We start from the raw sequence: 24,950 nt of genomic DNA, 5'->3' as shown, positions 1-24,950 counted from the left end.
GGATCTAACTTAAGGGTTAATAAGGAAAAATGACATGAATGCAGACCCTAGGTTTGATCCTATAGTCATCATTGCGATACCGTCATCCATACATGAGTGTCTTATCTTGACCTGAAAAAATTAAAGTAACACACGACTTTGAGTATTTTAAGAAACACTCCTTAAGTAAACGTACTATTGGAGTTGGGAAATGTATTGCACAAGCAATCATGGAGGGACTCATCCTCTTATAAAAACATTTCATAATCTGGAACTCTGATTTGTAGTCCATGTTAAAATTGGGCATGTAGTACTTCTCTACATACGACTAACGTACGCGCATATGGACCTACAGGTAGACGTATATGTACTTCCTGGGTCTGCCCTTCAGCTAACACACTCTCACGCAGCCGAATCCTCGAAAGGAAAGAAGTCTGTATAATATCATAATATTGTAATGTACGCGTCCGTACTCATCATAACAGAGAAATATTTCAATGTACGTGAGGTTTTTAACTCCACCAAATTAGAAAGATTTCTTCAACTCAACCCAATCCAAACTCGTGCGCGTCCCTAATTCTAAATCTTAAAAATCTTAGCTTTTTTCATACTCGTCAAATTTTGAAACAAATGAGATGGGTTCAATTATATGCATCGGAATGTCGGTAATAAAGACAAGAATTTAAGTCATATTGGTTGATTATGTAGAAAAGATATTAAAGTTCCAACGTGACCAAATCATTACCAAAAACAAAATAGTATTCCAAGTCTATTTGCACTAAAAATATAGACATCTCAAAAGTATACATCATTTTATTTTAAAACCAAAATTTTGTTATAAAAACATAGAACGTTAATTGAATTGGAAAGGGACCAAAATGGGGTCTCTAATATTGTCCTCCTTCTATCTCTTCTCCCTTCTCATTGCATTACTCTCTTTAGATCTCCCCTCAAAATTGGCTGCACGTTCCCTTCACCCATCTCCATGCACCAATCCTCATCAATACCAGCCTCCGCCACCGCCTCTGCCGCCGTTTCCGTCTAAAAAACTCCCATATCCTCCTCCTTCAGTCTGCACCCAGCTCGCACCACCACCACCACCACCCAAGAACAGGCACAAATTCAAGACTTCGCCGCCGCATCGTATGCCGCCATGGCAAAGAAAGTTCACCCATACGTCACCTCCACCTCCTTTCTAACACACCTCGTGTGTTGCATCATATGTTAATTTGCTTACTTCTTATGTCAACCTAATATGAAAGACCGAGATATTAATCATGTAAGATAAATTTCAAAAAAGATCGTAAAAAAAATGTTATTTAAATTATCACGAGATTTTTCATTTCATGTCACGCTAAAGAACAATAGAATTTTATTTATGATTGGATTGTTACAAATTTGGGGTGGATGATAGTTTAGAGTTATGATATTTCATTAAGACTTTTATTTATTTTAAATTACATTTACATTAGTGGTTAATTATAGAATACATATCCGCTAAAGTATGAAAGTTACAACTCTCGGAATGACTCACCCTTATAAGGGAACGCCTCTCCAACTAACGTGAGATCTCATAATCCACCCCCTTGGGTGCCTAGTGTCACGGTCATGCTTACTCACTTGTTGCTGGAAAGTGAGTGCCGCACAATCGCTAGTCCGCTGCCTTCGAAAGCGCGATTGTGTCACCTAGCGTCCGCGTTGGTACACTGCCTGCTGTCTGACTTTGATACCATTTGTAAAACTTCAAGCCCATCGCTAGGAGATATTGTCCGCTTTGGCCCCTTACGTATTGCCATCAGGCTCACGATTTTAAAACGTGCCTACTAGGGAGAGGTTTTCATAGATTTATAAAGAATGCTCCGTTCCTCTCTCCAACCGATATGAGATCTCACAATCTACTCCCTTAAAAATAATTTTTCTGAATCATTTTTATGACTTCGTGTCTGAGTTTTTATTTAAAATACAAAATAAGACTTAAAAAAGCATGAGATAGTAGCATCAAAATGGGGCCGCTCTTTAAAGCTTTTGTTTGAATATGAACCAAGTGGTAACTAAAGAACACACAACAACCTTATTCCTCATGTCCGCGGATAAACAAAAAAAACAAGAAAACGCGTGAAAAGCTCAAACTTCCTTTATTGGCTAACATTCCATGCCGTCTAGTTTGACAATAGATTGGTTTCGACATATTAGACCTAATAGATATTATTTGTTCTGGATCGTTACGTATCACCGTCAAGTTTATTAAGAAGAGGTTTCCACACCTTTATAACGAATATTTTATTCCCATCTCCATTCCCTTGGGAGCCAGCGTTCTTGCTGGCACATCATCCAGTGTCGGGCTCTGATACCATTTGTAACCGTCCAAGCCCACCGCTAACAGATATTGTCTACTTTGATCCGTTACGTATAACCATCCACCTCATGATTTTAAAACGCATTTGTTAGGTAAGGGTTTTCACACCCTTATGAAGAATGCTTCGATTCTCTCTTCAACCGATACGGAAAGTTGGGGTTGGAAGTGACAAGGAAATTAGGTTAATGTGTGTGAGAGAGTTGGGTTGGTGTGAGGCATTTATAAAGCAAAACCCATTGACGAATTAAACGCAAACAAACAAACAAAAAAAAAGGGAAAGAATCGAGTGTCGAATGGCCTTTGTTTTAGTTGCATTAATCCTCTTCTTCCACTTCTCAATCCCCGCCGCATCCGCCGCCCGGCTTCACCCACCGCCTTCTCTCTATCACGCAAGAATTGTTCCTCTTCCGCCACCGCCACCGCCACTTCTACCGTATCAATATGAGGTGCTAGCAAGGAGAAGGCGCTTAAGTTTGCCGCCACCGCCCCGGTTCCAATGGCCAGGAAGGCCCACCCGTAAATCGCCCCCACCTCCTTTCTAACACACTGCTACCCTTTGCAAGCATCACCAAGTGGGAACTGAAAAATCACCTCTCATGGTTCTTTCTTTTTATTTTTCTATTTCTTAATCTCATTTTCTAATTTTTGTTGTGTGTTTACCAAAGAAATGATCCAATAAATTGAAATTAAAAAGAAAAAAAATTATAATAGGAATTCATAGATCGATAGTATAGGTATCATGATCGTATAGGTATTATTCTAGACCCCTCCGATCGGAGTAGGTTAACCATTCGGAATTAATTGACAAACGTCTAATAATACTGAAAAAGTACGAGCCAATCATAGCCAGCTACTAAAAATGATATGCATGTCCTCGATAGTCAAGTCGAGTTCATAATTAGGAGTTAGGTTGCAAACCCGTAAATTCCTTCAATAAGAACATAGAAGGATAGTCTAATCATAGATATCTAATCGTACTTTCATAATCATAAAAAAAAAAAACAAAACATACATAGTATCGACGTTCTTTTCATCAATCAAGCCAACTCATTCCGTACCAAATCTTTCACATTAAACTTCTTAAAAACATGCCCCCAATATAGTGAAATACTACTTAAAACAAGCCTTTCTTAATCTAAAATTTTGAAATACTACTGAGTGATAGGTCGATTTTGGTCTGTCTAAAATTCTCCAAACTCTTTAAACAGGTTGAAAATGAAAGAAAAAAACAACACTATAAAAATCAAAATTAAATAAACCAAACCATGCGTAGTTCGATTGGACCGGACCGATAGGTCCATTTTCTTCCAACCTCAATAACACATACCCCCTTTAACTCAAACCCGTCACCTTCCAACTCAAACTCATACTCCTTAGATGTTATAAAGCTTCTTTTTGACGAGTGAATAACATTAGGAATCATGAAAAATGGTTAGCATTTGAGGCAAAAATAGTTGGGAGAATCTTCAAACAAAACCCAACAAACCTTAGAAGAAATCTGGAATCTTAAATTTTTAGCGATTAAACTTATAATTTAACATTTAGATTAAGGATGCCAATGGAGTTGAATTTATTTTTGTTTCTTTTATTCTATTGTCAGGCTGATATGTTTGACAAAGTGGATGTTTTTGAGTGGAAGCAGACAAGTGGGTTCTGGAAACAGCAAGGAAGCATCATATTTTGGCCACCCGTGACTATTAGACCAAGTGGACAATATAGATACTACAAAATAAATTATAAAAAAAACCAACAAAATTTTGAATGCCATTATAAACCAAAACCCATTAATGAATTAAATCCAAACAAACAAAAAAAAGGGAAACAATGGAGCGTCGAATGGCCTTTGTTTTACTTGCATTACTCCTCTTTTTCAGCTTCCCAATCCCCTCCATATCCGCCGCCCGCCCTCACCCACTTCCGCCACCGCCTCCGCCACTTCTGCCGCATCAATATGAGCTGCTAGCAAGGAGAAGGCGCTTCCGTTCGCCGCCACCGCCGCCGCCCCCCAGGTTCCAATGGCCAAAAAGACACACCCGTAAATCGCCGCCACCTCCTTTCTAACAAACCGCTGTCCTAAAACCACCTCTTATGGGTGTCAGAGGGGAGGGCTTTTTAGGATTTCTTTCCTTTTATTTTTCTATTTTTTAATCACATTTTCCAATTTTTGTTGTGTGTTTACTTAAGAAGATGATATAAATAATATATATTTTTGTTCGTTGCTGTTAAATTTTATGCTTAATTACCTTGGATTACGGTTTTTCACCCTCTCATTTTCACCGTCTTTGACTTTTGCTTTTTTACTTTCCTTCAACGTATTCTTGTACTAGGGAAGAGGGTAAATTGTCATAAGTTTTTTTTTTTTTTATTTAATTTAGTTATTAACCTTTATCAATTGATTTATTAATTTGGTTAGTAATTTTGTAACCATTCTAATATTAATCTTATTTAATTCCACAACTTTTCATTCAAACAATTGTCCCTATACAATGGGCTTCTTCAAGAGTTGTTGATATCGAAATTTGATTGAGTTTTGTGTGTCACATTGTATTCTTGAGTGACATTTTGGTGAGAGACTTTGCAATGTGAGAGTGAGGTATTCACTTGTAATACTTTGATTATTAGCGATTGGTTGCTACCCGTGAACGTAAGGGAACTTCTTCTCTCCGAACCACATAAATATCTTGGTGTAATTTCGTTTATTGTGGTTATGAGTGTTGGGAGTGAGTCCCACGTTGACTAATTTAGGAATGATCATGGGTTTATAACTGAAGGAAGGTTTATAAGTGAAGGAATAACTCTCCATTGGTATGAGGCCTTTTAGGAATCCCAAAGCAAAGGCATGGGAACTTATACTCAAAGTGGACAATATCATACTATTGTGGAGAGTCGTGATTCCTAACAGTGAATACATTTGTTCCACTTTCGCTACAACAATCGGTATCATATTTTTGTGGTTGTAGCATTTGGCGCACAACAATTGGCTCACAACAATTGGCTCACAACCCGATGTCTGATATGATACCATTTATAACAGCCTAAGTTCACATCTAGCTGATATTATAATTTTTTTAGCTTTTATTTCGAAACATTTCTTCCAAGAAAGGATTTTTACTTTTCATTTTAAATTGTGCATTTGTTACTTAACTTGGTTTAAGTGATATTAAATGGTGTTTAAGTTGATTAATAAAAATATTTAGTGCAACATAATCAAGGTAACAGCACGATTTTTTATGAATAAATAAAATACAATTGATTCTTTTTACCAGGTTTAAATTGGGGAATCTTTTGGAATTTTTTTTTTAAAGAAAAAAACAAAAAATTTCAAAGGAATACTGTTTTAGTTAATTAAATACCATAATTGTGTAATATAAATTGAGGAATGAAGTGTTGTTGTTCATCATCTAAAGCCTCTCTAATTTGGTATTGAGAAATAAAGTTTAATTGTGTTCTTCTTGCTTCATTATTGCTGTTCTTGCTTCTCTCGCCATGTCTGGCATTGAAAGAAGCCAATCCCATTGACCATCGGGCTTCTTCGCCGCCCACGAACAAACCACAGCCTGCAGGGCGTTGGAAGAGAGGATATCAATGGCCACCTCACGTCCAGCCAAGGGCGCCACCACCTCCTTACTTGGGGCATTACTGTATGGAGGAGGAACTGTTTTGATATCAACATTCATGCATGCCCACCCAGCATGCATGCACTATTTTAGACGTTCGTCCTCACTTTCATTTATAGTTCTGTTCTTCGTTTGTTGCATGGTTGTGGATTTTCATTTTTGTTCGTAAACCCCCTTTGTGTTATGTTATGGGTTTACGTTTGTCCTATGTTATGTTTTTCAATGCTTCTGTTGGTCTTGTTGGTTGGTGTTTTAAGTAATTTAGTTGTTATCTCAATTTTGTTTTGCGCGTAAATGCTCGTATCCATATAAATTAGTAGTTGTGACACTTTAGTAAATGAATGATACATGAATAAACTGAGATCACTATGAATGATCACAGCGATTCTGAAGATAAAATGATTAAGAACGACTTAATACGAATGACAAGATGCTTACTTTATTTGTAGCATTTCTATGTCGGGTGATTTCGTGAAATTTTCTCTAATATACATGTGAGTGAGGATAAAACTGTTAAATAATCTCACACACACTAACGATAGAACGCTTTGATATCAATTTGTGAAAATATACTATTTGCGTATTTGTGAAAGAGATGTCGAGGGTGGAAAGACAAAGAGACAAACCGAGAAAGAACAATGTGTTTATCCAAAAACCCTTTTCTATTACTTCTCTGTATTCTCTTTTTTTCTTCGCTCTTTTCTTTTTCTTTCATCTCTTTCTTTTCTCTATGACTTTACAATATAAAGACTAAACTCTAACGATAGGTACAAGAGAGCCCTAATTAAACTCTCCTACCAAATTAACTAAAATTGGCCGTTTAGCATTTAAAGTTTATTCAACAAAAACATGCTAATACCGACTTGTGTTGGTCTATGGAGATGCTCTTCATCGTTAAAAAGCTAGGAACATAGATAAAGTGATCATACGTTCATGCATAACTTCCATACCAAGATTCGCACAGTTAATAATATTAGCCCAAATCGATCTTGACTATGAACTACATATTGATTGAAATTGAAACCATTTAAGTTGAAAGTCATAGTGCTAATACCTAAAACGGTGAACTAGATACCTACTACAGGCCAAGCAGCAAGAAAGAAGTGTAAAGAACGAGACTTGTTGAAACTAGCATATAGGAGGATCAATCGGCGAAAATAACCACGAGCAACTACGATATTATAAGTTTCATCCTCTAGACCGAATCTATAACCTTCCTTAGCATATTCACTTTCTATAGTATCCTGAACGTAGGTAACATGAACATGTCGTAGGAAAATGGTAGGACTATCAGACGTCGAATTCAAATTTCGAATCCAAATCCAATATCACTTTAACTCATTTTCGGTCATTTGGGAGGTAACGTCCATGTAATTTAATAAAACCTTGCCTTTTATATACCAAATGAGCCGGGTCAAAGTATATTTATGTGTTCCTTTTGGTTATCCATATATACAAACAATATAATTAAAATAATTATATAATTTTAGCTAACCTATGTTGAATAATTTGGTAGCCCCCCTCATACAATAATATTAACATTATAATTTACAACTTATTAAACATGTAATATATATATATATTTTTTAATAATTGCTCTGACCAACTTGGAGAGAAATATGAAGCAGCCGCCCGGAGTGGTTGGCGTGGTGCGACATTATTATATGAACCCTAAACCGAACCCCATTGTCGCATTGAACACATAAAACACTAAAAATGAGGTCTTCAATGGCTCCTATCGTTTTCGCCGTGTTAGCCGTATTAATCCTTTCTTTGGGCTTCCCCTCCGCCGTCGATGCTCGCTCTTCTCGTCACCACAGAAAAACTCTTCCACCACCACCGCCGCCGCCGCCGCCTCCTCCGCCATGTGGAAAGGCCACAAATCCGTCACCACCACCGCCCAAATTTCAATGGCCTCCTGATTTTGTCCGAAAGTCGCCGCCACCCCCGTTCTAGATATGTTGTATGCATGTAATATTTATATATACCGAATAATTATTGGATTTAAATCTGCCATATTCTAGCTTATGTAGTATATAATATAGACATTGTTTCTTAATATAAAGTCAATATTAAAGTCTTCGATTAGTTACTTTTCATAAAAAGTCTATCTATCAACTTAAGCAAACCCAGTTAGTCGCGTTAAATTGTAACAACCTAAGTCTACGGCTAACATATATTGTCCTCTTTAGATTTTCACTTTCAAGTTTTCCTTATGGGTTTTTAAAATAAAGAGAAGTTTCTACACCGTTGTAAACAATGCTTTGTTTCCCTCTCCAACAGAGGTAAGATCTCACAATCCACCATGCTTCGAGGTTCAGCATCCTCGCTGACACTCGTTCCCCTCCTCAATCAACTAATGTGGGATCTCACAATTCACCTTGTTTCTGGACTCGGTGTCCTCGCTGACACTCGTTCCCCTCTCTAATCAATCAATGTGGGATCTCACAATCTACCTTGTTTCAGGATCAACGTCCTTTCTAACACTCGATCCTCTCTCCAATCAACCTATGTGGGATCTTACAATCTACCTTGTTTCGGGATCAGTGTCTTTTCTAACACTCGTTCCCCTCTCAAATCGATGTGGAATCTAAATTAAATATTATGTTTTTAAAAGTCAAAGTATCCGATGCAACCTATCTCAATTTGTCAAAATAACTTCATTCGTAAACAAAAATTTCAAGAGAAAAAAATTAATCGAAAGACTAAATAAGCAATATGCTTAAAATGCAAAGATTAAATTATTAAATCTATAATTTATACACTTTTGACATCATATTTTTCCTCTAAGCGAACTTGTGACTCAATCGTATATGATCAAGAGGGTTCAAATGTCAAAACTCGTGCTTTGGATTGAATGATTCTATGTCAACTAAAAGAATTAAATAAATTTTTATTACAAACATCAAATTTTATTTTATTTGCATGTGTTATCTAATAAAAATATTTTATTTTAGCAAATTAAATAATAATTATTACTAATTAAAATTAAATAAAAACTTCCACTTTTACTTAAAAAAAAAAAAGTAGCTGTGATTAAACGTGGGAGAAAAGACAATAATGTACATGTAACGACTCATGCTTAAGATTTAGAATTCAGGCTCGACATCTATAATCTTGACATTCTTCTTAATCCCTTGTGACACGGTCACAACATAGAATTAGTCTAAGTAAAACATGTTTAACCATGAAACTTTTATGATTAAACCACCGAGAAAAGTAAGGTACACGCCAATGCTCATTCTTCTCTTTATCATAGAAAAACTCTTCTTCCATCGCTGCCGGTGTCGTCACCGCCGCTCAATTTTCAATGGCCTCCCAATCACGTTAGAAAGTCGCCACCACCCCATTCTAGATATGTTGCCAGCAATATTTATACATCATCTTTAGACCAACTCTAAATTTTACTGTTTTTTTAGTCGGTGATCCAAACGTTTAGAATAAGATTCATTACTCAATCCAATCCTTTATTTTTCGAGTTGGGTTAAATCATTGACTTCTTCGTTTTATTTAATTATTTTAAAAAATCCTATTTCCATAATAAATGCTATATAACATAAATCAGACAAATCACAACTCATCACTAACCTATGTTACAATTATAAAATATTCTTAATTTTCTGACTCAACCAAAAAACCAACTCGAATCAATCTAAATTTTTTTAATTTTTAAAAATTCAAATCCAATTCAAATCTAAAATATATAAGATTAAGTAGTTGAAAGTTGGCCGTATCAACGCTGTGTTCTTTGTTCAACACTTTGTTCTTTGTTCATTTTGTGTTTGTTTTGCAGAGGGGAGAGAGGGAGGTGAGAAGAAGATGATAAGAACACAGTGGAAAGAGAGAGAGAAGTGAGAGAAGGGAGGTCGAGTATATATATATATATATATATATATATATATATATATATATATATATATAGGAAGAAGGGTTAATATCCAAAATTAAAAGTCAAGGTTTGAATTCAATGAAAATGGGAACTCGTTGTAATCAAAGTCTTGTCTATATTTGGTTGAGAATTGACCAAGTTTAACGTTGACTTGGTCTTTGTGTTTCAAATCTCACTTTTATAACCCTAATTATATTATAAACTATTGAGTTTACACTAATTAATTTTACTTCTCATTACATATCAATCAACAACCATACCTTAAATGCCACATAAAACCTTATTATTTCAAAGTTTTCAAAAAGTAGAAAAAAAAAAAAAGAGTATTAATGAAAAAGGGTATTTTTAAACATTAAAGAAAAAACCGTTTAAGAGTTACTGATACATTTTTAGAAACAAAGTATTAACGGTTGTCCGTGAATATATTTTTAAATTTTTTTAAATTAAAGAATATTATTAAAAGTGTAAGGATATTAAAAGATATTTATATTAATTTAGCGGTTTTTGAACCAAGGCATGAAAACGTGGACATAGTCACATATTTTCGCTCACAATTTTGAATGCATAGATGTGGACGCAACACTACTTGTGGTTGAACTTATTGCCTTTAAAACCCCAAATGGGAGAGGTTTGTATAAGACATAGTTTGTATGATCAAAATGGGGTATTCCACGGCTAACCTATTCATTGTTATTTTGGTAGCATCCATTGCTCTAAGGCCACCGTCGGCAACCACCGCAAGCGCCGTCGTTGGCCCTTCTCCTCTGCCGCCGCCGATATACCATTCAGCTTCTGGGACACTATCATTTGGCCGTTATATCAAAATTAGCCTTGAAGGGAAGGCAGGCCCTGTAGTGGAAAATGGAGAGTATGAATCTGAACCACCACCACCATCATCCAAGGTTAGACGCCCCAGACGACCATGGCCTAAGAAACCTGTCGCCAAATCGCCACCGCCTCCATTTTAGGACCACAAATTTATTCATACATAAGGTGTTCTTAAAGTTGGTTATAATTCATTTATTTATACTTTATTTTGTATTCGAGTAACGTCTTTCCACTTAAAACAATGTTGTAAAATAAAAAGTGTTCATTATTATTTTTTTATACACGTTCTGTTCATTATCGAATGCATAGTTTTTGGGTTTCTCTAAGTTTCTACACTTTCATAAATGAATGTTTTAATGTTTCGTTTCCTTCTCTAACCAATCTAAGATCTCACAATCGACGTTTCAACCAATGTGGAATCTCACAATTTCCACACCCTCGTAAAAAATAAGAGATATCTCACGATCCATCCCCTCTTGGGACTAGCCTAGAATGTTTCGTTCCTCTCTCCAACCAATGTGAGATCTTACCATCCATTTTCCTTGAGGTCCAATGTCCTCACTGACACTACCTTGTGTCTGACTTTGATACCATTTGTAGCAGATATTGTTCTCTTTATACTTCCCCTTTCGGGCTTCCCCTCAAAATTTTAATAAGCATATGTTAGAGAGAGATTTTCACACTTTTATAAATAATGTTTCGTTCTCCTCTTCAATCAATGTACAATCTCACAAGAATATCTATATTTTTAATGTTGCACAAAAAAATGTTACCCGAACTTCATAAAGTATTTTGAGGTAATGAATTTTATATGTCGATTATTGTGCCACTTAAGTTTTATATTTGTAAAATAAGCTTATTGAAGTTGACTTCTTAATTACCCTAACTAGGTTGACAAATTAAACAAAGTAATATTTGATTATATTCAAGTTGAGCCCGTCTTTGTTTTAGAAATATAATATAAACTAATATTACGCAAAATCTTCGAATATTTACACTCAGTTTTGTTTTACTAGCTCTTTCTTACGACGATGTTGTTATTTTCAGACAATGTTACATATTATACTTCACTCACAAGTTTTATAAGTCGATACTATTTTTTATCGAAATAATTACCGAGTCACAAATTGAATATTATTAAAGAAAGGCAAATTTGCCTTTAAAAGCAAGTAGGTGAGGTTTGTTTAAAAGGCATAACGAAAAAAGGATCAAAAAAGGGGAAATGGGGTATTCGACGGCCAATCTAATGTTTGGTATTTTGGTAGCATCCATCGCTCTAAGGCTGCCGTTGGAAGCCAGGGCAAGCGCCATGGTTGGCCCTTCTCCTCTGCCACCGCCGACATGCCATTCACCTTCTGGGCAGCTATTATTTCGCCGCCCCATAAAGGTTAGCCTTACAGTGAAGGCTAGTGGAGAAGATGAAGCTGAAGCACCATCGTCCAAGGATGAAAAGGGTGGCAGAAAACCATGGCCAAAGCAACCTGTCCCTAAAGCGCCACCACCTCCATTTTAGGAGCCGAAACAAAGTGACGCTCGCATAGTATGTCTTTTATCGTATAGTTTTTATATACATCAACAATTAAATATAGTTCAACTAAAGTACTGTTAACTAAAGATTCAAAGTTTGAAATTTTACGCTATGTTCTAATTAAAATAACTATGCATGCCAAAGTAAGATGTTCGAAAAAATATGATAAAGTGAATAGTGTTGATTGACAGCCGTCATGAGTTCAATATAATTTTTTTTTTCTTTTTAGATCGAACAAATTACAACGTTCTATATTGTGTCATGCAATGAACATTAACCAAGTATTTGTAATTAATACTCAGTTTGGTTCTATCGTGTTGCAATTTTTAATTTTGTTAGTCCTATGATTCGTATCAATTTCATTTTTACAGTTTTGAAGCTTTTAAATTATTTGTACGTGTTGGGTTAAATTTTTTAAATCATATTTAATTTTATATGATCCACTCAAAATCCTACTTAATTTTTTTTAATTTGTTGTATTTTATAATTAAATAAACTTTATGAAATGAAATTCTCGATTAACAAATATTACAAATTTCGACCAATTTAACGAATGTCATATTTATTTAGTATTCAATTCGTGTTGAGTTAGGCAAGTGAGAATAAAGAGCAACGATAGATAGTATATCGATTGTTAGACGAACACGACTCTCCACAATGGTATGATATTGTTCACTTTGAGTATAAGCTCTCGTGGCTTTGCTTTGGGCTTCCCAAAAGGTCTCAAACCAATGGAATTAGTATTCATCACTCATAAACTCATGATCATTCCCTAAATTAGCCGATGTGAGACTTCCATCATCCAACTCAGATATGAATACAATGAATTAGTTCTAATCGACCTTATCGACCCAAACGACGGTGTCATAAGGGACGAGACAACATAGTTGACTTTCGGAGAATTTGATACCTAAATCACCCTCCAAACTATTTTAAGGTGGACTCTTTCTACGAGGTTTTATTTGTCTTTTTAATATTCATTTATTTATGAAATCAAATAAGGTGGCATTATTTTAATCAGAATTTTAAACACAAGTATATTATAATTTATGCATAATGTTTAATATAAAAAAGGATTTTTTTTATTTAAAAAAAATTCCTTAACAAACACGAAATAAAAGCAAATCATTAGTTTGAAAAATTCAAATAATTAGTATTTTTTTAATTCCTTTTAAACTGTCAATTCAATTTAGTTGGTGGAAATATTAAAATATTAATTAATGTTACGAACTGAATTAAATAAACTTGATGCACTCCATTTCTCATTTGACAATATTAATTATGTTGACAAAATTAACCAAAATGAGATTTGACCAAGTTTTAATTCATATTTTATTTTATTTTTAATTATCTCCTTTCATTTCTAAATCCAATTTTTAAATAAATATTCATATCATTTGAAATTGAATTTTAGTTTAACAATAAGATTGTAAATTATTTTTTTAAAAAAGTTGTTCGAACACTTAAATTAAAAATTGTATGGAAAGAAATGAAAATTATATTGTAAATAAAATATTAAAAATTTGAAAAATTATTTATATACCGAACATGCGTAGTTAGTTAATTCATAATCAGAAAACAGTGAACAAAAATCCGGATGGCGGCGGCGGCGGCTTGGGCGGCGTGCCTAGTTTTTGGGATTTTAGCGGCGTCCATTTGTCCAAGCTCGCCGTCGAGAGGCTTGGGCAAGACAAGCTCCGATCAGTCTTCTCCTCCACCGGCGCTCCAACGTGAAATGGTATTGAGTCAGGAGAGTTCTCCCCCACCATGGCTGCCGTCGAAGGAGTCTCGCCTGAAACCATTCCGGCGACTAAAAGCTGACCGGGAAGATAAGTGTCCGAAAACATCTGGGAATAAAGGAAAACATCCGGAGAGAAGTGATGAACCTTGGCCAAAGTGCGCCTTACCTGCATCGCCGCCACCTCCGTACTAGAACCTTGGCCAAAGTGAGCATTTTAATTAATAATGTTTTTTTTTTTTTTTTGTGTGTATTTTACTCGTAATCTTAATTCCTTCTTAAATGTTCGAATGATTTTTCACATTTAGAACCCGTCTCCTAACCCATTTCCCCAACGCTCCCCCACTCGCCACCCCGCGGCCAGGAGTACTGAATCATAAAAGAACCTATTTTTGTAACCGTGCAAGTCCACGACCAACAGATTTTGTCATCTTTAGGAGTACTGAATCATAAAAGAAATTGTTTTTGTAACCGTACAAGTCCACGACCAACAGATTTTGTCATCTTTAAGCTTTGCTTCCACTCAAGATTTTTAAAACACTTATACTAAAAAGAGATTTCCACACTTTTTCCCCTTTCCAACCAATTTGTGATCTCACAATCCACTGCTTTGGAGAGTCTAGCATCCTTGCTGGCACACACCCTGATATTTGGCTCTAATAACATTTGTAACCACTCAAACCCACTACTAGCATATATTATTCGCTTTAGCCCATTACGTATCACTATTAGTCTCACAGTTTTAAAACACATTTGCTAGGGAGAGGTTTTCTCACCTCTATAAAAGTTGCTTCGTTCTCCTCCCTAGTCGATCTGGGATCTCACATTCCACCTCATTTTCTTCTCCAATCGATGTGAGACCCCCCAATCTACCCCTTTGAAATCTAGCGTCCTTGCTGGCACACCGCCTCATGTCACTCCCCTTTGGGGCTCAATCGCTGGCACATTGCCCAGTGTCTGACTCTAATCTCATTTGTAACTGTCCAAGCCCACTACTAGTATATATTATCTCTTTGAGCTTTCGATTTCCTCTCAAGATTTTTGAAACGCGTTTACTAGAGAGAGGTTTCCACAAACCTTTCTCTCCTCCAACCAACGTCAAATCTCACCGTTTCATAGACAATGGTATATCTCAATCATTGGTTCAAGAATCTGCCACCTCCCTTCAATATCGTGGCACTCTCCTAATGTCTCGATGCTATCATCTCAAATTTTCAAGCCTATTTGTGATTCCAATACATTACATTAGAAGCTTAACCCAATTGGGCTTAAGATGCCTACTTATGCAATAAACTAAATGGGCCTTCCAACAACATTAATAGTCATAAATACATCACAACACCCCTTATATGTAAAAATACCAAAAGAGGTCACAAAAATTAATACAACATTAACTCAACTCAAACTCTAACCCCGGAACAAACCAAATATACATAAATGAACCGGTACTACATCTGAATAAGAACGACTCTGAGTATAAGATGACTATGAAAAATTTAAAACAATTGAAAGTCACTATCTATACCAATAACGTGCTTTATAAGATATAAACACGTGACCTTTTCTAAAGCTTTCTCATTTTCTTCCGCTATTTCACTTCACCAAACAAAACAAGACTCGTTCAACACTCCACTAAGGTTGAAAATATGGCAATTCCATTACTTTAATCACATCGTGTGTTTTAAAATTTTATTAAATTTTATTAAATTTCATCTTCCCTACCTAATTTCTTTGCCACATACTCCATTTCTTTAACATATATTTTCAAATCATCCTTATCTTTAAAATCATTATTAATATTAAATCGAAAAAAAAATCAATTTTGACCCTAAATTTGTCAAGTTATATAAATATTAAAAAATTATTCAAATTTTATTTTAATTTTGTAGAAAGAAATTTGTACAAAAATAAGAAAATGGTATTAATGGATGATTCTAGATATTCAAATAAATGTGGTATTCGTAATGCGTATTGAAATTTGTTAAGAATGAGAAATAGAAATAAGATTGGAATCGGAGGTGTGTATTCTCATTGATATTCATACCCTTTAAATAAGATACAAGCTAGTAACTAATACCTACTGACAAGGATGGAATAAAATAAAATATACCTTAAATCAAATTATAAAGGAAAGAATATTAAGATATAATATATATCTCAACAAAATCGGATGGCATCTTGAATGACATATACCAACCCCGATATTCATATATTAAATTCCATCATAATGTTTACATCTTTTCAATCATTTCAATTAGTTTGAATACACAAAATCAAAACCCATCACTTGTGAACATCGCAAATAATTCATTACAATAATGTTCTAACTTTTACTACTAACAAAAAGGACCCATCAAGAGTTGCCACGTGTCCACCCTATTAAAACTTTGTAGAGACATGATTTCAAATATATAGAATACAAAATTGATGATTAGAAACGTCGAGACCCTCTAAAGTTTTGTCTCCCTACCCGCAAATTTGTATGTTGTATTTGTCGGTTCATGGGCTTGAATCTAAAGGAGAAGTACATGAATAAACCGATATCATATAGCGGGATCTTGATGATAGGATTGAAAGTCATTGTCTATACCAACGAGGTGCACGTTTTTTTTCGATGGGTCAATCATAAAACTATATGGTTAAGCGTGCTTTACTTTAAGCAACTCTTATGTTGGTTTGTGAGGATAGTCTTCGCTCTTAAAAAGCAAAGATTAGATGACGTGACCATGTCGAAGGAGAATACTGAGACCATCAGATATCAAATCCGAATCTTAAGCATGGACTGTTACACTGTGATTACGGGTTTGGATTGGTACACGAGGCTCTAAACTCTTGTTTTGGAATAGGGTTCGATATGTGGTTTGATGTTTATGATATATTTGATTGTTGTTCGGATAATCAAGATTTTCTTGTTTGGTTTCATTTAATTAACGTGTATAAGAATCTAAATAAATCGAACCCAACATAACGAGAAAGATTAACAAAAATTCCGAGAAATATATCGAATTTTGCATTTTTATGTAGGTGAGATATTGGAAAATTGATATTATTTTGACATAAAAAATAATATTATATTAAAATATTAAATCATTACAAATTAAATTCCCTTAATTTTAAGTAAAAAATATATATGAAAATTTCAAATTCAATCTTGAAGATTTAAGAAAATGGGCATTAAAGAAATGACAGCCACCACAACTTGGAGTTATTTAAATAATTAAGATTGGAAAAAAAAATTATAAAAATATATTTAGTACCTTTCATTAAAAAAAAAATAATAATAAAATATATATGTGTTGGATAACTGATAAGAGCTGAAATTAAAGTCAAAAAGGAAAAAAGTTTAAAAATAAATAAATATTTTTAATATTAAATTAGGCGGATTCAATAAACCTTATTTCAATAATATATATATAGATATATATATTTGTGTCTGAAATTTTTTTTAATTTCGATGGTGAAAATAAAATATGGTGAAATGACTTATATAGGTCTGTAAAAATAATTTTTATGTGATTTTGCATACATACTTCGATTAGGAATATATAAATTTTAAATACTAAAATATCTTTTTTTTTTTAATAAAAAAATATGAATATGAGGCATGGTTAATTATTTTAATATTGAAATTAGATTTACATATTATTAAAACCCAAATTGACCCTGATGAGTCAGATTTAGACCTAATTTTTGGATAAGAAATTGGGGGAAGTAAAAGAATATAATTTGACAGCTATTTTCAGACAATATTATTGAAAATAAAAAATTCCACACATAATTGACTAATTCTGTAACCACTCCTTTTATTTATTACTCTATTTTTTAAAATTATTTTTATGGATTTTCCCCATAAATTAATTTATTATTACTCATATATATTATATATATACCAAAGCCCAAAAATGTCATATGTTCATATTGACGTTATAAAAAACAATTTGGAACTCATTGACTAACAACTCCTTATGAAATAATTATTAATTAATTGAGAATAAATCACAATAAAATATTTATGAATTTTTGTCCTCTTATTCCACCTTTATTTTTTTAATCTCATTTAGTTGATTCTTCACTTCATTATTTAAACTTTTCATTTTAAAATATTTTTTTAATTATATAAAAATTTAATTTATAAATCATATGCCTTTGTTGGGTCTAAATTAAACTTTTTAAAATAAATTTTGAATTAACTTATATAACATTTTTATATCTATTAACTGATTAAGATATTTTATTTTTATATTTTTTAATTATCAAAAGGTTAAATTATACTCCAAGTTTTAAAGTGGTTAAAAGAAAAAAAAAATCTTTAAAATAAGGTATGAAATTAACCTGTGAACTAACGAATATATGATTAGAAAGGTTGCACGATATTATTTACAATAATTTTTTATAATAATTTAAAAGGTTGACTGCGAATGCGGCTGTGGTGCAAAGGATGATTTGTCAATCCAGCGTAAGGAAAAGCTTTCGCATGTAGTCTGGCAAATTCTTTCTTCTAAGGCTCGCGTATAGTTTCAACCAAGGTGCTCCTAAGCAAAGATTCTCGGGCAAGGCTTGAGATTAAATTCCGTTCAAACGCGGGGACGAAGTGGCTTAGTGAGAAGAAGGGACGGTACGCCTGAATTACCTACTTTTTTTTTCAATCCTAGCTTACCATACGAAGTGCATAATTGTTATCATTTATTTTATTTGAAAGATACCGGTAAATTATTTATAAAATAAAATTTTCAATGATTTATGTACATAGATTGAATCAAGACTTGATGATAGGCAATATTCATTACCAAACTAATTTTCACATTTTGAAAATTAAACTAATAAAAATTTCAATGATTTATGTTCCTTATTAAATGTACGTAGACATATTAGCAAGAAAAGAAAAAAAAAATCATATTTCACTGATCTAAATTAATAAAAATATCCTTAAATTTTCGAAAAGTTTTTAAAATAAGTTTAATCTCGTAAAAATTTGATTAATATTTTAATTTTTTTAAAAGCTTCAAAAACATCTTTAAATATTTTTTTTAAAATTAAAAATTTTAAAATATATTTATCATTTTTTTTATGAACTTTCGAGAGTAACATTAAAAAGTTTGGAGATAATTTATAAGGTATATATAGACAATTTTCGTCTATATACGGGTAAACTTTTTTTTGAATTTTTTTTTTTATAAAAATAAAGGCCGTTAATGTTAATTTAAAATTCTCATTATATTTTTTTTTTAAATTAAGGGATATTAATGAATTTTTTCAAATTCGAAAGTATTTTTGAAACCTATAAAAATTTAAAGATATTTTTTCAATAAAGTAGTAATAATTTCCATTAATAACTCATAACAAGTGTATTTTGAGTATTTTATTTAGATAAATTACAATATTTAGGCACATTTTATTAATTTAGTTTTAAATTCATTAATTTGTGAAAAAAAAAAAGGAAAAATATGTGGGTACCATAAGTAATTGAAGTTTATATAGTTTATTAAATTGGAGAAAAGTAGGAAGATGAGAGTAGTTGGAATCAACCAAACAAAAAGATAAAGGTGTTTTTAATATATATTTTTTTTAGAAATAAAGTAGTTTTACAAAATATCCAAAAAAAAAAAAAAAACATTAATTTTTAAATATAAAACATAATCATCACATCAAAAATAATATTTTTAGGTAAATCATTTACGTAATAGACTATTCCCCATAACCTAAAATCAATAATTTAATTTTCGAAAACTGTATTTAAAGTTGAAAGTTCAAGAATTATATGTGAGATCTCACGTTGGTTGGAGAAGGGAATGAAACATTCCTTACACGGATGTGAAAACCTCTTTCTAGTACACACGTTTTGGAATATATAACAGGTCGAAGTAAACAATATTTGTTAGTAGTGGGCTTGGGCTGTTACAAATGGTATCAGAGCCAAACACCGGGTGGTGTGCAAACGAAGATACTGGGAACCCAAGGGGTGTGAATTGTGAGATCCCACATCGGTTGGAGAAGGGAACAAAATCTTCCTTACAAGGGTGTGGAAACCTCTCCTTAATCGACGCGTTTTAAAACCATGATATGTAACGAGTGAAAGTAAAGCCATGGATAGTTACATTATATATCGATTTAGTCTCCACAGTAAATACAATTATCGAGCGATATCAATATACTATATAGTACTCGAACACGTGAAGTATATCGAAGCACGAACACAATTGGAAGTGGTTTGGAATGTGAAAAGAAAGAGACATGAGTAGTAGCAAGGTTTGAATAGTAGAGATGGAGTCAAACAAGGCAAGGCCATGCAAGCAACCCTACAACTTGGACCACAGCCATAAATCCAATCTTAAAATTAGACGAAGAAAAAGTCAAGCCGCCTGGTCCCACTCCCATCAACCCTTCCTAAATTCATCCAACCCCACCCACTTTCATACACTATACACTATCATTTTAATATCATGCATGAGATTTAGAGTGACATAATTTAATTAACATTTGCTGTAATATTCTAAGTTTAGTCCTATAATTATTGCCAAATCTCACATCTTTAATGCCCAAAATCATATATTATATGATTATTATTATTATAACCCTATGTCGTCTACCGACAATAGTAGGTGTGTGTAACATTAATATAATTTCACCCTAGCTTTGAGTGAGTAAAGTGGGTAAAAGGCCGAAGCTATATAAAGGGGAGGGGAGGTGTTGTGGAAACCCACCAATCCATTCCTTAGGATGGGAAAAATGGGATCTTCATGGGCTCCTCTCCTTTTTGGTGCCTTTCTTGCTATCCTTTCCCTAAACTTGCCGTCTACCACGAGTGCTAATTATGTCTATGCCTCGCCTCCGCCCCCTAAGAAGGTATACTACCCGCCTCCGGTATATCATTCTCCGCCACCTCCTAAGAAGTCTTACTATCCACCTCCGGTTTATCACTCTCCGCCACCACCTAAGGTGTACTACCCACCTCCTGTTTATCACTCTCCTCCACCACCTAAGAAGGTGTATTATCCACCTCCTGTGAAATCGCCACCACCACCACCGAAGGTGTACTACCCACCTCCTGTTTACCATTCTCCACCACCGCCTAAGAAGGTGTATTACCCACCTCCTGTTTACCACTCTCCACCACCGCCTAAGAAGGTGTATTACCCACCTCCTGTTTACCACTCTCCACCACCGCCTAAGAAGGTGTACTATCCACCTCCTGTTTACCACTCTCCTCCACCACCTAAGAAGGTGTATTACCCACCTCCTGTGTATCATTCTCCTCCACCACCTAAGAAGGTATACTACCCACCTCCCGTTTACCATTCTCCTCCACCACCAAAGAAGGTATACTACCCACCACCAGTCTACTCTCCTCCACCACCTAAGAAGGTATACTACCCACCACCCGTCTACTCTCCTCCACCACCAAAGAAGGTTTACTACCCACCTCCCGTGTACCATTCTCCACCACCACCGAAGAAGGTATACTACCCACCTCCCGTGTACCATTCTCCACCACCACCAAAGAAGGTATACTACCCACCTCCCGTGTACCATTCTCCACCACCACCAAAGAAGGTATACTACCCACCTCCAGTGTACCATTCTCCACCACCACCAAAGAAGGTATACTACCCACCGCCCGTCTACTCACCACCACCACCTAAGAAGGTATACTACCCACCTCCCGTCTACTCTCCACCACCACCAAAGAAAGTATACTACCCACCACCGGTGTACCACTCTCCACCACCACCAGTGTACCACTCTCCACCACCACCAGTGTACCATTCTCCACCACCACCTAAGAAGGTATACTACCCACCACCGGTGTACCACTCTCCACCGCCACCGGTGTACCACTCTCCACCGCCACCGGTCTATTACTACTCATCACCACCACCTCCACACTACTAGGAATTAAACGCTCTTTATACCAAGGTAATTTAATTCTTCCATCAAGGAACTTACAAAAAAAAAAAAAAAAACCACCAAATCTCATTGTCTTTTTTCCACGTAAATAACACAAAATTAAAACATGTTACGTTCAATCCACATAGAAACGTCACTATAAAACTTTTGTTGCCCTTCCACTAAATTTTGGACTGTTCTTCATTTATTTATTTATTTATTTGTTTTATTTGGTGCAGGAACACGAGATGAGAATATATTATTAAGATGTGGAAGTCAAAATAAGAGTGTTCGTTGAAAGATTTGAAGAACAGTGTGAACTTTAGTTTGGTGTTTTTATTTATCGCAGATATCATAATTAATGGAGTTTTTTTAATTAATGTATTTCCTTCTAAGACATATTCCCATGTTGTCTTTGTCTGTCATGGAGCTCACCTCAGCTCACCCTCTTTTGCTCAAACCACACCTTATTCTGCTTTCTTTCATGTTTACATATCTCAATAAACGCATTCCAACTTTTCTCATCCCAAACTTCCATTTCCTTCTATTAAAAAATTACGATTAAGGGTATTATCGTCATTAATACATCGTTACAAGAAATGTATAAAATTTAAAATGTTATCAAAGTTTGAAGCCTAATTGAACTGTGTTAGTTTGAATATTCAGACGTCTGATTTAATCGGTATATACAATATCATTTTCAACTGAAAAAGATGGTAAAATGGAGCAGAGAGCGACCTATCTCTTGCTATAATAACACTACCTAACTTGTGTTTGCTTTTCGAAACGTTGCGTGTGACTCAGCCAAGGTCGAAATTCATTTAAAGGTATGCATAGTTGTACCTTCCCCAGCCCTTACTCAACAACTAAGTCAATATGTTAGCAAAATGTTCCTTCTTTTGACATAAATGAAAGTTGGTTCTTTTTATTTTGATAGGGTCAATCCAATCATAAAGGGCCCCATCCACAATAATTGCTATCAACTTTGGGGTCGGTGATTATTCTATGCCAAACATTCAAGCTAAATTGTCATTTTTGACTTTATATTAACCTTCGTTTTTTAATTCGGAATTTTATTTTCTTAAAAAATTTTACATCAGACAAATCTTTTCAATTTTATTGTGTCAACTTTAGTGTGAATAACGTAGAACGGGTTTACCAATTCTAGCAAAATAGAGAATAAATCCCTAAAATCAACCAAAGTTCCACTCACCACGTTAATCATTTTTTGAAGGACAAATCGTTAAAAACTTTTAATGAAAGTTTAGACCTAAAACGATGTGGTGATGATTTAAACTGGATTGTGATCCGTGAGACGTGAAGGTAATAATGTATTTTTTAAGAACATAAAATTGAAAGTTTAATAATATAAAATATGTATCCACTCAACTTTATAATATAAGTTAATAATATGAGGGAAAATGCATTGTAATTTAATTATGGCATATGAATGGAATCCTTTACAATTTGTTTTTGTCCCAAAAATGATTCTAAAGCTTTTGAATAATATCAAAACAAATGGCAAAGGAATTTTACTTTAGGAACCCCACACGTTTTCAAGAAAGTAATATTGTCGTATTTAATGACTTTTATGCTTTGCCCTTTTTAATACTCCTCAAATTGGACACTCTATGATGGGTACACATCTATGCAATTTTGGACAAATATGATCATCTCATTAAAATATGGATGGTTGTTTATTTTTAGGGTTTTACTTAGGTTTTCTATTACAAAATAGGTAGTTTTCGATTTAGTACATTTTGGGCCGTGTTTATAAATTGAGTTGTATCTGGTTCAGACATATTTTGGGACTTAGCCCAGTTATTCAAATTGTAAATTTTTTTTTGTTACTCAAACCCATTTTCTTAAATAATGAACCCAATTCAACTCAACTATAAAATATTTAGACTGGATTAGGTTGTTTGGGTCGGTTATTCAATTTTTTGTTTAATGAAAAATTCAAATGTTAATATGTAAAATATATTTTTATTTAGAATAAAGTGTTTGAAAAGTTATATTCTAATTAGAAAATAAATAATAAAAAAATTTATTTATTTGAATCCAACCCAACTAAATAAGTTATAACTCAACTCAAAGTGATGGGTTTAATTGAGTTGATCGGGTCGTTTGAGTCATCCGTGTCCTAGAATATTTTTATCTTAAACGAATTTTACTTAATAGTTAAAGAATCCCATTTTTTTTTCTTTTCAATTGTATATTATCTCATCTTCCTAAGATACATAAATGTAGATTAAATAACAACAACAAATTTCGAATCATATACACATAATTTGTATCTATTTTTAAAGTACTAAATTATGAAAAATTTATTGATATGAACGTTAAGCAGTCGTGATCGTATATATTGATGGGAGTATGGTTGAAAAGTGGGGTTAGGTTCACATGCATACATCAAACCTCACTTTGTCCATTTGAGAATAGAGAAGAAAAGGAAAGAAAAAAAGGGAAGACAGTTGTTGCTATGAAACAACAAGAAGAATCCAAGTGGGATTGATTATATCAAGAACAATGGCAAAAAACGCGTTTCAGAATCATTCTGCAAAATTAAGAAAAAATTGTCTTTGGGTGATTTTACTTTTAGAGTTTTCAAAAGATCGAAGTAGACATTTGAGAAAGAGAAAACTTCGAGATGCTAATTTTACTTTTTAGGATTTTCAAAAGATCGAAATAGACATTAGAAAAAACTTCGAGATGCTAATTTTATTTTTTAGGATTTTCAAAAGATCGAAGTAGACATTAGGAAAAACTTCATGATGCTAATTTTACTTTTTAGGATCTTTTTTACTTTTTAGGATTTTCAAAAGATCGACTAAACATTAGGAAAACTTCAAAATACTAATCTTTTGATTGTTTCCTATGAATCTCAAAATTATGTTTTCCCTTTCTCTCATGTTATATATTTTCTGTTTATTTTTATTGACATGAGTGAACTTAGAACATGACTCTACTATCATTGGTTAAGAATGGGAACGAATCATCTTTTCTAAAAGTGTAGAAAATCTCTCCCTAGCATACATATTTTAAAACCTTGAGGAGAACTCCGGACAGAAAAGCCTAAAAAAGATAATATATGCTAACAGTAAACTTAAACGGTACACAAAAGCAGACGT

The 24,950-nt window shown here is 33.8% G+C and overlaps 2 protein-coding genes across 2 annotated transcripts; both read left to right on the top strand.

The window, feature by feature from the left end:
- Positions 1-857: 857 nt before the first annotated feature.
- Positions 858-1,178, top strand: LOC111445143 (extensin-like). The gene has a single exon (XM_023083379.1). It carries the CDS (start codon positions 858-860, stop codon positions 1,176-1,178), a length of 321 nt encoding a protein of 106 aa, XP_022939147.1.
- Positions 1,179-20,626: 19,448 nt separating this feature from the next.
- LOC111445224 (extensin-1-like) lies at positions 20,627-22,345 on the top strand. Its single transcript, XM_023083483.1, has 2 exons — positions 20,627-21,849; positions 22,059-22,345. The coding sequence occupies exon 1, from the start codon at positions 20,653-20,655 to the stop codon at positions 21,823-21,825; it is 1,173 nt and encodes a 390-aa protein (XP_022939251.1). The 5' UTR covers positions 20,627-20,652; the 3' UTR covers positions 21,826-21,849; positions 22,059-22,345.
- Positions 22,346-24,950: the final 2,605 nt, after the last annotated feature.

Source organism: Cucurbita moschata, unplaced genomic scaffold (genome assembly GCF_002738365.1).
Source record: "Cucurbita moschata cultivar Rifu unplaced genomic scaffold, Cmos_1.0 Cmo_Scf00007, whole genome shotgun sequence".
NCBI lineage: Eukaryota > Viridiplantae > Streptophyta > Magnoliopsida > Cucurbitales > Cucurbitaceae > Cucurbita > Cucurbita moschata.
Note: the sequence above shows the minus strand (reverse complement) of the source record. Positions and strands in the feature narration are given on the sequence as shown.